This window comes from Camelus bactrianus, chromosome 31, assembly GCF_048773025.1.
Source record: "Camelus bactrianus isolate YW-2024 breed Bactrian camel chromosome 31, ASM4877302v1, whole genome shotgun sequence".
Taxonomy (NCBI): domain Eukaryota; kingdom Metazoa; phylum Chordata; class Mammalia; order Artiodactyla; family Camelidae; genus Camelus; species Camelus bactrianus.
Genome location: NC_133569.1, coordinates 9,823,421 through 9,838,786, shown reverse-complemented (window position 1 = coordinate 9,838,786; position 15,366 = coordinate 9,823,421). Strand labels below are relative to the sequence as shown.

The window sequence follows — 15,366 nt, the reverse complement described above, 5'->3', positions numbered from 1 at the left end:
AAGGCCATAAAGAAAGATAAAGAAGGACATTTTATAATGATTAAAGGAGTGATACAAGATGAAGATATTACACTCATTAATATATATGCACCCAGTATAGGAGTACCTAAGTACATACAAGAATTACTAACAGAGATAAAGGGGGATATTGATGGGAATACAATCATAGTTGGAGATTTTAACACTGCATTAACATCACTAGACAGATCTTCCAGACAGAAAATAAAGAAGGCAACAGAGAAATTAAATACTACAATAGAAAAACTAGATTTGGTGGATATTTTCAGAGCATTACACCCCCCCAAAATAGGATATACATTCTTTTCAAGTGCACATGGAACATTTTCCAGGATCGATCATGTACTTGGGCACAAAAGAAACCTCAACAATTTTAAGAAGATAGAAATTATCTCAAGCATCTTTACTGACCACAATGCCATGAAACTGGAAATCAACAATAGAGAAACAAAGGAGAAAAAAAGGAAAGCATGGAGATTAAACAATATGTTATTGAAAAAACAATGGATCAATGAGGAAATCAAAGCTGAAATTAAAAAATACCTTGAGACAAATGATAATGAAAGCACAACCACTCAAAACCTATGGGACACAGCAAAGGCAGTGCTAAGAGGGAAGTTTATAGCGATACAGGCCTTCCTCAAAAAAGAACAATCTCAAATAAACAATTTAACCCACCACCTGAATGAATTAGAAAAAGAAGAACAAAAAGCCCCAAAAAGCAGCAGAAGGAAGGAAGTAATAAAGATCAGAGGGGAATTAAATACAATAGAGATTAACAAGACCAAAGAAAAAATTAGCCAAACCAAAAGCTGGTTTTTTGAAAAAGTAAATAAAATCGACAAACCTCTGGCCAAACTCACAAAGAAGAAAAAAGAGAGAGCACAAATTAGCAAAATAAGAAAGGAAAATGGAGAAATTACCACAAACAAAATAGAAATATAGAATATCATACGAGAATATTATGAAAAACTATATGGAACCAAACTGGATAACCTAGAGGAGATGGACAAGTTTCTGGAAACATACTGTCCACCAAAACTGAATCAAGAAGAATCTGAACACTTGAACAATCCGATCACTAGAAAGGAAATAGAAATAGCAATTAAAAACCTCCCTACAAATAAAAGTCCATGACCGGACGGCTTCACCGGGGAATTCTACCAAACATACAAAGAAGAACTCATACCAGTCCTTCTCAAACTCTTCCAGACGATTGAAAAGGAGGGAATACTCCCAAACTCATTATATGAAGCCACCATCGCCCTGATACCAAAACCAGGCAAAGACACTACAAAAAAAAAAAGAGAATTATAGGCCAATATCACTGATGAACATAGACGCCAAAATCCTCACCAAAATTTTAGCAAATAGAATCCAACAACACATAAAAAAGATTATACATCATGACCAAGTGGGGTTTATCCCAGGGACACAAGGGCGGTTCAACATACGCAAATCAATCAGTGTAATACATCACATCAACAAGAGAAAGGACAAAAACCACATGATCATCTCAATCGATGCAGAAAAAGCATTTGATCAAATTCAACACCCATTTATGATAAAAACTCTTGCCAAAGTGGGTATAGAGGGAACATATCTCAACATAATAAAAGCTATATATGACAAACCTACAGCCAGCATAGTACTCAACGGTGAAAAACTCAAAAGCTTCCCACTAAAATCTGGGACAAGACAAGGATACCCACTATCACCACTCCTATTCAACATAGTCCTGGAAGTCCTAGCCACAGCAGTCAGGCAAGAGAAAGAAATAAAAGGGATCCAAATTGGAAAAGAAGAGGTAAAAGTGTCATTATATGCTGATGACATGTTACTATATATAGAAAACCCTAAAAGGTCCACACAAAAGCTACTAGAGCTGATTGAAGAATTCAGCAAGGTAGCAGGTTACAAAATTAACGTTCAAAAATCAGTTGCATTTCTCTACACTAATGATAAGTCAACAGAAGAAGAAAGTAAAGAAACAATCCCCTTTAAAATAGCACCCAAAGTAATAAAATATTTGGGAATAAATCTAACCAAGGAGGTGAAAGAATTATACACAGAAAAGTATAAACCATTGATGAAGGAAATTAAAGAAGACTTTAAAAAATGGAAAGATATTCCATGCTCTTGGATTGGAAGAATCAATATTGTCAAAATGGTCACACTGCCCAAGGCAATCTACAGATTTAATGCAACCCCTATCCAATTACCCAGGACATATTTCACAGAACTAGAAAAAATCATAATAAAATTCATATGGAACCATCAAAGACCTAGAATTTCCAAAGCATTACTGAAGAGAAAGAAAGAGGTTGGGGGAATAACTCTCCCAGACTTCAGACAATACTATAGAGCTATAGTCATCAAGACAGCATGGTATTGGTACCAAAACAGACATATAGACCAATGGAACAGAATAGAGAGCCCAGAAATGAACCCACAAACTTTTGGTCAACTCATCTTTGACAAAGGAGGCAAGAATATACATTGGAATAAAGACAGTCTCTTCAGCAAATGGTGTTGGGAAAACTGGACAGCAGCATGTAAAACAATGAAGCTAGAACACTCCCTTACACCATATACAAAAATCAACTCAAAATGGATTAAAGACTTAAACATAAGACAAGATACAATAAATCTCCTAGAGGAAAACATAGGCAAAACATTATCTGACATACATTTCAAAACTTTTCTCCTAGAAGAAATAAAAGCAAGAATAAACAAATGGGACCTAATGAAACTTACAAGCTTCTGCACAGCAAAGGAAACCAGAAATAAAACAAGAAGAAAACCTACGGAATGGGAGAAAATTTTTGCAAGTGAGACCGACAAAGGCTTGATCTCCAGAATATATAAGCAGCTCATACGACTCAATAAGAAAAAAATAAACAACCCAATCCAAAAATGGGCAGAAGCCCTAAAGAAGCAATTCTCCAAGGAAGACATACAAATGATCAAAAAGCACATGAAAAAATGCTCAGTATCACTAATTATCAGAGAAATGCAAATCAAAACTACAATGAGTTATCACCTCACACCAGTCAGAATGGCCGTCATTCAAAAATCCACAAATGACAAATGCTGGAGAGGCTGTGGAGAAAGGGGAACCCTCCTACACTGCTGGTGGGAATGCAGTTTGGTGCAGCCACTATGGAAAACAGTGTGGAGATTCCTCAAAAGACTAGGAATAGATGTACCATATGACCTAGGAATCCCACTCCTGGGCTTGTATCCAGAAGGAAATCTACTTCAGGATGACACCTGCACCCCAATGTTCATAGGAGCACTATTTACAATAGCCAAAACATGGAAACAGCCTAAATGTCCATCAACAGGTGACTGGATAAGGAAGATGTGGTATATTTATACAATGGAATACTACTCAGCCATAAAAACTGACAACATAATGCCATTTGAAGCAACATGGATGCTCCTGGAGAATGTCATTCTAAGTGAAGTAAGCCAGAAAGAGAAAGAAAAATACCATATGAGATCACTCATATGTGGAATCTAAAAAACAAAAACAAAAACAAACAAAAACAAAGCATAAATAAAGGACAGATATAGACTCACAGAGAAAGAATACAGACTTGTGGTTACCAGGGGGGTGGAGGGTGGGAAGGGATAGACTGGGATTTCAAAATTGTAGAATAGACTACATTGTATAGCACAGGGAAATATACACAAAATGTTATGATAACTCACAGAGAAAAAAATGCGACAATGAGTGTGTATATGTCCATGAATAACTGAAAAATTGTGCTGAACACTGGAATTTTTCACAACATTGTAAAATGATTATAAATCAATAAAAAATGTTAAAAAAAAAAAGAAAGTAGAGTGAGGATCTACTAAGGCATGGACAGCACACACTCAAGGGGAGAGCGGGCAGGCTCGGGTGAGCAGCTGTGCTGAGTTTCTTTGGCAAGTTGGTTACATAGAGTACAAGTGATCGGGCAGAATATTCATTAGGAAGTGAAGAGTTTGGCGTCATATTTCCTGGTTTCATCCCAACTCCACCTTCCTGAAGGGAGGAGGGATTTTTGTCCTTATTTAGTCCAGATTGGAAGTGTCATGGTATTGGTGCATGATGGGTACTTGTAATCTGCAAGGCCAATTTTTTGGAAATGAGGGCACAATGAGTAAAAGGTTACATTGGGACACGAGATTCCTGCCTTTTCCCACCTTTCTTTGTCAGCCTCCAGGCCGCTTGTCACTCCAAAATATGAGACTGCTTTTCAGCCCAGAAGTTCCTGCCTTTCTTTTCTACCCAGGGACCCCTGGTGCTTACATGATGTAGGGTTTCCTGCATTTGGCCCCATGCCCCTCGTTTCTGCTCAGTTCCTGCCATTTGGCCCGGGTCCCCCTTTCTCTGCTCATATCTAGCTATCTGCCTGCTCTACAATCCTACAGAGTGCCATGATCTTTACATTAGAGAACTGTGTGTCGTGAGTATCTGACAAAATTTTGTTGTATGAGTCTTGGCAAGAAAAGGTGAAAGTATGTTATTTATGACATAGGTGTCTGGGTGAAATTTCAGCGACTTGGGAAACACTTGATCATACTGGCAGTAGCTAACATGGCCCTAACTGTGTTAAATCATCGCATCCTCACCCCGACCCGAGGCAACACGTGGCAGGGGAGACCCCAGGGCGGAGGAGGATGCTCACCCACAGCCCGGGGAAGGGCAAGCCCTTCATCACTGCCAGGCTTTGCAAGGTCAGATGGGTCCCTCGGGGCAGAGCCCTCCCCAAGGCCGACCCCTGCTGAGGGGAGAGCCTGCACCCTCCCTTCTGAGGCCTTTTGTCCCCCAGGACAAGGAGACCTGGGCCTGCTGAGGGGCCAGCTCTGACACTGCGTCCTGAAGGCCGTCCGCACGCTGCTTTCCCTCCAGGACCAGCTCAGGCAGCTCTTGTCTCAGCCAGCTGTTCTGGACGCGGCAGCTGCTCATGCAGGTGACTTTCTAGAAGCCCTTACAGACCTGTAAGAAAGGCAGCCAAGGGACACATACGGGTGGCCCGTAAAAGGGGGACTACAGATGGCTTCTACGTGCACAAGGAAGATGTGCCACCAGGCCAGTAACTGATGAAACACAGACCACGAGTGAGAAAGACAAAGCCCGAGGGGAGGGAGGGAAACAGTGCTCTGCTGTCTCGATGGTCAAAGTGCGGCCCCAGGACCAGCAGCGATGGTGGCACATAGGAGCTTGTTAGAGGTGTGGGCCCTCAGGCCGCAGCCCAGACCTAAGAATTCAGGATCTGCATTTTTAACAAGGCTCCCGGTGCACACGAAGTGGGGCTCCTCTGACACTCTGCTGGGGGGGGGGTTAAGTTGGTACAACCGTCCACTGGGCATCTGAGGGCATGCTAGACTTTAAAATGCATGTCCACTCATATCTATATCTGTACATCCATTGATTAGCAAGTCATTTTGTGGGAATTGATCACATGGAAAGGCACGATGAAATGTGTTTATAGATGCTTATTGTGGCTTTTTTTTGTTGGTCCTGTTTTTATGCTGAAAACTAGAGATGCCTCAGTGCCCATCACTAGGCGGTGTACCGGAACGGTAGCATGCCATGGTGCTGTTCACAGTGGTGGTGCATGTGTGTGCCCCTTACCATGGAAACGTGAAAATGATAAAAAAAAAAAGTGCATTGCTGTGTACGTATATCTGTAGATTTGCCACAGAGAGTGACAGGAGAATTCAGCTGACTTTATTTTCTTTGTACTTTTCTATATGGCTTTAGTTTTCTAGAATGAGCTGATATAATTTTGAATAGGAAAAAACCCAAAGCTTTGAAAAAGTTTTGGACTATCTACTGTTGAAAGACATTGTGCTAAATATTATGGGCAACCAGACAGTCCTTGTTTATGGTTTTTTTACTCTTTGGAGTCAGGGTGGGGAGAGAAAATGAACCCAGGTAGCTCTGTCCAAGGTACATGCTCATGCGCTGTGAGATGTCTGAGCACAGTTCCGCTCATGTCCTGGGGATGCTGGCAGCTGAGGGCTGGGGAGGGCAGCCTTTGAGGGGTGAGGCAGGCCCTGGTTGTAGGGTGATGAGGAGTCCCTGTCCTGGGGGAGGAGACAGCAGGAGGGTATTTGGGTACTGAACTTGGCAAGGAGCACAGGGTTTATCAGTGATGGTGGGGCTAAAGCTGGAGAGGTCAGTTAATTTGTGCCCAGGGAATTGGACTGGCTGATCTGTGGTCACCCTGGTAAGTAGCTGTGGCAGCGCCGAGTCAGGGTTACTATCCCATGCTCCGGGCAGAGCAAGGGCTCCAGATGGAGCTGTCCATCACAGGACTTGCCAGACCACCACAGCCACCTGTTTAATCAAGCTTTATAGAAACACAGCCATGCCTTCCTGTTACATGTCACCTCTGGCCACTTTCGCCCTTCAGTGGCAGATGTTGAGTGGCTGTGACAGACCCTGTGGTCAGTAAGCCTGAGCTGTTTACTCCCTGGCTCTTCAAAAAAATTTACAACCCCTGGAGTAGAGGATTAGTTGAAATTGTGTCAGTGGGCTCGGGGCAAATGAGAAGTGCCAGACACCTCACCCAGAGCTGCTCAGATGAAAACAGGAGACATCACCCTATGCACATGGCACAGTTGGAATTGGTGTCAGTTTATGGTTCGAACAAGGGGAAAGAGAACAGTCCCTGGGGCCATGGCGCACACTTGGGAGTGTTCAGAAGGGCTTCTGAAGCAGTGAGTGCTCAACAAGGCAGAGAAGGGACCTGAACTGGACCAAGGGCTGAAGTCTGGGAGGTCGCTCTGGTTGGCTCTAAAGAGACAGACAGAAGAACTAAAGAAGGACAAAGGCCAGAAAGCAGGGAGTGGGAAAGCCTTGAACATTTTGGCTGGCTAACGCTTGGTGACGTAGAAATCATATATCTGGTTTAACATACTCAGTGCACTGTGTTTAAAAAAACCAAATTTCTTCTGTATAGCACAGGGAGCTACATTCAATATCTTATAATAACCTTTAATGAAAAAGAATATGAAAACGAATATATGTATGTATGTATACACATGACTGGGACATTGTGCTGTACACCAGAAATGGACACATTGTAACTGACTGTACTTCAATTTAAAAAAAAGTTAAAAAGAAAATAGTAAAGACGTTTGTGGTTGAAAATGCAGTGTCATTCTTATTTTATTTTCAAATTCAGATGGAGCAGCTGTGTCCCCTGACCTTGGGGACATGTCTCCTGAAGGCCTGCAGCCCCCAATGATCCTCTTACATCAGTCACTAGCCTCGGCCACCCAGCCGTCTCTGGTGAGGCCATATTTGAGAAACAGGAGCTTGAGGTACAGTCAGTAGTAGCCTTGGCAGTTTTTATCTAGCACACAAGATTGTCAACATTTTTTTTTTTGGTAGATGTGTAGGTAGATTTCCTTAAGGATATTGTCTGAATTTTAAATATGTCAAAATAATTCTTATGACTAGGTAGGTGTTAAGCATGTTTGTCATAGAACGTTTCAATACTGGTTAAAGAATGAATGAGTTAAAGTTTAATCTTATTTTGAATTTCTGTGAATTATTTGAAAAAGTCAGCCGGATTCAGCACAAGTTCATTGCTCACGTGTTCTTGGAGGAATCTTTTCCCAGGAAACAGTGTCGTTGAAAGACCCCCGTGAAGCCTAGGAAGATGGCACTTGCTGGTTTGTCTCGCTCACACCAAAGCCTTTCCCGAGCGTGCTCTGTTGAAGCCAGGCTCTCAGTGTACACCCTGTTTCCAAGCACGTGCTGCACCGCATACTCAGGGGTGGACTGTGGGCATCTTCCCACTGATGAGGGGACATCTGACCAGGTCTAAGCATGATGGGGACTTCCATGGCCCACCACATGGAGGACTAGATATTTTTAAGTCCTTCTTGCTGTGCAGTATGTCAGAAATTCTGGACAAAACATCAAAGACAAAAATTAAACCTTGAGAGCTCAGTTTGGCAGACAGAAAACACCCTAGTAGAGATCCACAGAGACCAAGACCCTGTGTGGAGCCAGGATCCAGCGCAAGGAAGCAGCGGGTGCAGAGGGAGAAGGCAGGAAATGCTGGGCGCGGGGGCAGCTGGGGAGGAGGGTTCAGAGCCTTCTGTGACCCCCACCAAGTGCCAGCTGCTCATTAGGTCTGAATACCTAAGGTGAGAGGCCAGGTTAAAGTCGCCCAAGTCCCCTGTCGGGTGTTTTTTCTGTCCTGCCCGCCTGTTCCTTTCTGAGACTGCTGCCATCATCTGGGGATTGCTAGTGAGTTTCTGTTTGAGTGTCTTTGTTAATCAGCTTGGTTCGCTGTACGGAGCTGTTTTAAAGGTCAGGTGTGTGGCTTCATCAGGTCTGATCTGCTGTAACCCATCCAAGGAATTCTTCATACTTTTGGATCTCATGTTTCTGTTTGGTTCCTGTGTTACAGTTTTACAGGTCTCCTGACGGCTCTCATCTCTTCACACTTTCTGTCACTTAAAACACATTTCACCCTTGATACTGTACATTTTTAAACATATGTCTGATTGCTATATTAAATTTCTTATTTACTGATTCTGACACTTAGGCCACTCATCGGTCTGCTACTAATTGGTTTTTTTCTGCTGGTTATAGTCAGTTACTGGTTCTACTTCTACACACGTCTAAACAATGTTGCTGTGTGCTGGGTGGCTTGGGTATTACGCTGTGTGGACTCTGGGCTCTGTCACGTCCTCTGGAGAACACGGGGCTTTATTTTTGCAGACAGTTCAGTGCCTGGCAGTTTTCCTTAGTCCTTGGAGGCTTGATTCTAGACTTTTTGGTGACACTTTATTATTGTTTTACCCTCTGTCCTGGTTCCTGGTCTCTGATTCTACGGGATTTATAATGTCTTCTGAGGTTTCAGTGGAAACCTCTACATCATGACCACAGCACTCAAACATGGTTGGACTGGGACCTCATGCCGTCTCCCTAGCCCTGGGCCTGCCTGCAGTTCCTTTGTGCTGGGCTCAGCTTTGTGGTCAGCCAAGGAGTCACAGGTAGTCTGCGTGTGCACTTCGTGGTCCTCTCGCACCCTGCTTGCTCTGGCGGGCCCCTGGCTGTGGTCCTAGGGCACCGCCCCTGTCACGGCTTGCCCCGGGCCTCCCTGTGGTCAGGGTCACACCTGTCCCTGTTTTCTCCAGGGCCGGCCTTCAAATGTTTTTTAAAAATACTCTGTCCAGAATTCACAATTATTATCAGCAGAGGCTTAGTCTAGTCTGCTTCTTACTGCCAGAACTGGAACTCACTAGCTCAATCTGGTTCTGAATTACAAGCTTTTAGGATGGAGCCTGTCACTTCCGAGTTATTCAGACTTCACAGCAAAACCCTAGGATTCTAACCCTTCCTAAGCACTGGAAGGCTCAATGATGTCTTCTGTTTCTTCCTAATTCCTTCCTCACGTGGTCAGTTTAAAACAAACAGCGAGTCTCAGTGCTATGAGATGTAGAGTGGATGAGCAGGGAGTTTCAGGTGGTTCAGGGAGGGGGTGAGGTGTCCAGAGGCAGGCAGTCCCCAGCTGCAGGCCCTGGTGATGCGTGGATTCATTGACTCATTGCAATTTGCTTCCCAACATTCTTTAGTCCCCTTTATTTTTATACCGTGTTTAACCCCCAGAGTGGTTGTGTTACTCCTCAGTAGGTGGGGGTTGATTTTGTGGCACATGAGGTGGCTCTGTGCTGTCTGTGGCCTGTCCCACAGATGGAAGAGAGCAGGAGACTGTGGGCACAGCCTGGTCATGGGGAAGGGAGGGGTCCCTTTTTCCTGCCTCCTCAAGTCCCTCACTCTGCGTTCACTACCTCAGCTTGTTGCCACTCAGAGGTCAAATTTTAGGGCTGTGAAATTTCCTTATTGGACATTGCTGTTTGGCTGATTTACTAGGTAGGTTCTGTCTGTGCTGAAGAAGCTTTTTAACCATGTTTTTCCTCTGCATCAAGCTATGAAAGTTGTCACTGTCTTTGTTAACATGCTTTTACCCATTCATCTAAAAATACCCTGTAGGCCTGGGTATAGAAATAACACTTCTGCACTGCAGTTGGGAGTGGTTGTCCATAATTTCCACTTTCCTAGACTCCCTGCTCCCCCCAGCTGACAGCCCCCTGCTCTGCTCTCATTGGCCTAGGCCGCCGTGCTGGCTGTGTGTCAGCGTTTGGCTGTGGGGTCCACACACCCAGCGAGTCCCTTGTGTGAAGCCTGTAGCTCCATGATGCCTGTCCCCGTGCCACAAGTCCACCCCATCAGAGCAAAGAAGCACCAGCCGTCGCCGGGTCCTGCTCTGCCTGTTGTGATCCAGCTCATGGAAATGGGATTCCCTAGATGGAACATCAAGTTTGTGCTCAAGTCACCCACAGGCACCCCTGGGAATGCTGCGGGCTTGCCAGGTTCTGTGTTTTCCATGGGGGTGTTCGACTTCACATGCCCACCTATTTGTTCATAGGCCTCCTGGGATATGTGGCCGTCTGAGGCCCCATGCACAGCTGGGTGTATGGTCCTCACCGCGGGGTGCCATGTGTGCCTGCTCCTAGGCGTGGAGGCCATGGTTAGGTGGCTGCTGGACCACGCTGACATGTAGGTCACGGATCTCTTGGATGCAGACACGGGGTCTGAGGAGTGTTCAGACGAGGAGGTGGTGGAGGATGTGGACAACACGGCCTACACTGTGATCAGTGCCTCCCTCGTGCCATTTGTCCCCAGCTCTGGTTTCCTCTGTGCTGCCCCATGGTTTTCTGGTTTTGCCAGGCACATGGGGAGGCTCCTAAGTGCTACCTGGGTGTTCTGTGCCTTAATTACTTTTAGCTTTAAAACAGACCCTTGTTCCAGCATTGAATGATGTTGGGTACCCATGAGAGGAGATGTTATTAAAAAATCATTTTTTTTAAAATGGAGGTACTGGGGATTGAACCCAGGACCTCGAGGATGCTAAGCATGCACTCTACCTCTGAGATATACCCTCCCTCTTAAAAAATCATTATTTATATGACACATTGACTTCTGATTTGAGTGAGTTGTTTCACGGGATTGATTTGGAAATGCGTCAGAAATTTTCTATACTTTAAGGTTTTGAGATTAATTCTGCTTACTGTGCTGTTGCCATTAATCTTTTAAAAATGAAGAATTTTACAGTGAAAACATAGCATAATATTTCACACTTTCTTTTTTAATATTAGAGATTTCACATACTTCTTTCTCTTTAAGTAGGTTTATCTGGGTGACCATTTAAAAAAATGTGTTCATCTTTTGTAGTCTGCTGGTGCTGTCATAACCCAGAGCCAGACTTACAGAAAACGAGCTGGCGTCATGAGTAACAACGATTATGCTGTGTATGTGAGCCAGAATATTCAGGTTATTGTCTCAGGCTGGAGGCTTGCTTAGGCTTTCATTCAATAAATGTGTGAGGATCTCAGAAAATCAGAGACCTGGCAGGGGAGGGCATAGCAGTCAGCAGGTACCTCTGTGGCTGGAGAGAGGACAGAGGAGCAGCAGATGGGGGGGCCAGCACCACAGAACAAAAGGGGGCTTGTCCGTAGTGACGTGGCACAGGGTCCTGTGCTTCTTGGTCATCCCGTTTTGGACACTTTCACAGCCTGTTTTTGCTTTTGAGGGGAGACAGAGGTAGTTAGGTTTATTTACTTAGTTTATTTAATGGAGACACTGGAATTGAACCCAGGGCCTTGTGCATGCTAAACACACACTCTACCACTGAGTTATACACTCCTCCATCTTTTGTAAAAAATATATAATTCTCACTGCCATCTATTTTTGAAAATTTAGTTATGTTTTTTCAACCTTAAATCCTTCCTTTTCCTGCTTTAATTCTTTTCTTCTAGTCAGTACACTTCAGAGAAAGTCCCAGAAATCATCTCATTCTACCTGTAAATATGTCAATATGTATCCCATATAGATAGGGCTTTTATTTTTAACATAATGACCTTACAGTTTCCTAACATTGCCTGACAGAGTGAACAGTGATTCCTCACTGTCATCTCATAGCTAATGCTTGCTCAGATTTTCCCAGTTTTCTCAAAAACGGCTTTCTATAGTAATTCCTTTGAATTTTGATACTAACAAGATCATATACCTTACATTTGGGTGATAGGTCCCTGAAGTGTTTTTTAACCTAGAATAGTTCCCCTCTCCCTTTTTCCTTTTCATACCATTTGTGCTAAAACTACATCGGCCCACAGTCTTCCTCCCTCTCCTCTGCATCTCCTGTAAAGTCAGAGTGAGGGCTTCAGGGTGGTTGGGCTCAGGCTGCCCCTTAACAGGAATGTATCATAGGGACCAGCACACAGTGTCACTGGTTGTCACCATCTGTGTGTCAATGTTGTTCATGTCGCCTTCTAGACCCGTCAAAAACTTTGTCATCCCTCCCGAATTTATTAGCTGGAGTTTTGTTCTTTAAAGAAAACTTTCTTATGAGCTCTGGTCACTATAATGTAGTTCACATAGAAAGGCAGAATAGTGGCTGGTTTTTGTTTGCTTGCTTACTTGCGTTATCAATTTTCAGAATGATGAATTGGTGCCTTGGTACTTGTAAAGCTGACCAAGAACCTTTGTTTTGTCTATTATCATTATGATGAATTTATTGGCTATTATGGATTTGATGTGTTTTAGCCATTTTTCCTCTTGATCATGTGGGAACCCACTGATCTTTTTATTTTTTTAATTGAAGTATAGTCAGTCTACAATGCTGTGTCAGTTTCTGGTGTGCAGCATATTGTTTCAGTCATCCATGCACATGCATGTATTCCTTTTCACATTCTTTTCCTTTACAAGTCACTACAAGATACCGAATGTAGTTCCCTGAGCTGTACAGTAAGGCCTTGTTGTTTATCTATTTTAGTATCTGTACTAGTAGTATTAGTATTAGTGTTAGTATTAGTATTAGTATTAGTATTAGTATTAGTATTAGTATTAGTATTAGTATTAGTAGTTAGTACCTAGATGCCCAACTTACCCTTCCCACCCCCTTGCCCCTCTGGTAACCATTTGAGCTGTTTGTATGTTCTTGAAATTAAGCCTTTGTCAGTTGCATCATTTGCAAATATTTTCTCCCATCCCATAGGCTGTCTTTTTGCTTTTGTTAGTTTCCTTTGTTGTACAAAATCTTGTAAGTTTGATTAGGTTCCATTTGTTTATTTTTGCTTTTATTTCTATTGCTTTGGGAGACTGACCTAGGAAAACATTGCTACAATTTATGTCAGAGAATGTTTTGCCTATGTTCTCTTCTAGGATTTTTATGGTGTCCTGTCTTATATTTAAGGTGTTAAGCCATTTTGAATTTATTTTTGTGTATGGTGTGAGGAGGTGTCCTAAATAACTTATTGATTTACATGCTGCTGTCCAGTTTTCCCAACACCACTTGCTGAAGAGACTGTCTTTTCTCCATTGTATATTCTTGCCTCCTTTGTTGAAGATTAATTCACCCTGTAGGTCTGTGGGCTTATTTCTGGGCTCTCTATTCTATTCCATTGATCCATAGGTGTGTTTTTATGTCAGTACCACACTGTTTTGGTTACTGTAGCTCTGTAATATTGTCTGAAGTCTGGGAGGGTTATTCCTTCAGCTTCGTTCTTTTTCTTCCATGTTGCTTTGGCCATTGGGTCTTTTGGGAGTCCATATAAAATTTAGGATTATTTGTTCTAGTTCTGTGGAAAATGTCCTGGGTAATTTGATAGGGGCATTAAATCTCTAGGTTGCTTTGGGTAGTATGGCCATCTTAAAAATATTAATTTTTCCAATCCAAGAGCATGGGATGTCTTTCCATTTCTTTAAATCATCTTTGATTGCCTTAATCAGTGTGTTGTAGTTCTCCACATAAAAGTCTTTCACCTCCTTGGTCAGGTTTATTCCCAAGTTTTTTTTGTCTTTGTTTTTGATGTGATTTTAAAAGAGAATTTAAAATTTTACTTTCCTTTTCTGATATTTCATTGTTAGTGTAAAGAAATGCAGTTGACTTCTGTATGTTAATCTTGTATCCTGCTACCTTGCCAAATTCATTTATCAGCTTTAGTAGTTTTTATGTGGAGCCATTAGTTTTTGACTGCTCCCTTGCTTTATGGCACATGTGGACCTAGGCTCATGTTACATATTTCCTCCCTCAGAGATCAAGACAGGCAGTTTTCTAAAGAGCCCTAGTTCTATGTATTGTGAAATGATTTTGAGATCATACTGAGTGCTAGAGAAACTTTCCTTAGGAATAGAATAATGCTACTTAAATTTGATCACTCATCTATACACTGGACTAGGCTTTTTAAACAATTTTAATTTTAGGTGGGAATGATGGTTAGATGCTGTTGAACACATGAAGTTTGTGAAGGAGATGTGGGCAAAATTATCAAATTGGATAGAGATGGATTACATGACCTCAGTGTGCAGTGTGATTGGCAGCAGAAAGGAGCACTTACTGGGTTAGGTTCATTCACGTGGAACTTGTAGGTAAGAACATTCTTCATCTGCTTCTGAATGAGATCTTTAGAGTTCCCAGAAATGAATGCTAACTATAGTTCATTTTTTTATTGGAATTTCTAGGCTATCCTCCACCAGGTTCTCCTTCTCACATCAAGACTGGTGATAGAGTTCCTGTGAAAGCCTCAGTCACGACACTGAAATGCAAGTGGGGGTCTGTGAGTCAGCAGAATGCGGGGCTTGGGAAAGGCCATGGTACCTAGGCAGGGAAGCTCTGGGGGTTGGCTTCTCATCAACTAATGTAAACTAGGGCAAGAGCAACAAGAATCAAGCCAACCTGATGATATAAAAATAGTGTCCTTCTGCTTGTCAGTGCCCTCACGATGAGGAGCAGCCCTGCTGTTGGACAGAGTCAGGTGTATTAACTCCCTTCAATGTGGGAGGATCCATGCCATGGAGAAGGCAGTGTCTCTCTAAGTGTGTGTGTGACAAAGTCTAATGGGTTTGCATTGGGTATTTAGGGGAGAGTTCAAGGAATTGGGGTAATCCTAAGAATGGATGTGTTAATAAATATTCCCTGGAGGGCAGAAATAATTGAGTCAGGATGAGGTCATGCCTGGCAGGGAAGCAGCCATTCATACTCACCAGGAGGGGGACTGTGGTTGGGACTTGATTGGATGTGACTGGATGTGTTAGAGTGGTTTTGTTTTCATATCTATCTGTCACAGTCTCAGGCTGACTTTGTCTCATGTTGGGGTTCTTGTTCCATCAGTCCTTCTGCCAAATGGCCAGCTCCCTCAGTGTTTTTCTCTCTTTATTAATGCTGTATAAAAATTTAGGACTGAGTTTAAGAAATGGAAATGTAGAAATGATGGGTGTTAAGACCTGGAAACACAAAATTCTCCTCAGTTTATATGTAATGT

General features: G+C 42.8%; 1 protein-coding gene across 1 annotated transcript in view; it reads left to right on the top strand.

The window, feature by feature from the left end:
- Positions 1–15,366, top strand: part of LOC141575689 (E3 ubiquitin-protein ligase HERC2-like) — a 36,527-nt gene that overhangs the window by 5,919 nt on the left and 15,242 nt on the right. The window contains 3 exon segments of the mRNA XM_074355550.1: positions 7,209–7,315; positions 10,158–10,416; positions 10,630–10,734. Of these exon segments, the coding sequence (XP_074211651.1) occupies positions 7,209–7,315; positions 10,158–10,416; positions 10,630–10,734 (471 nt within the window).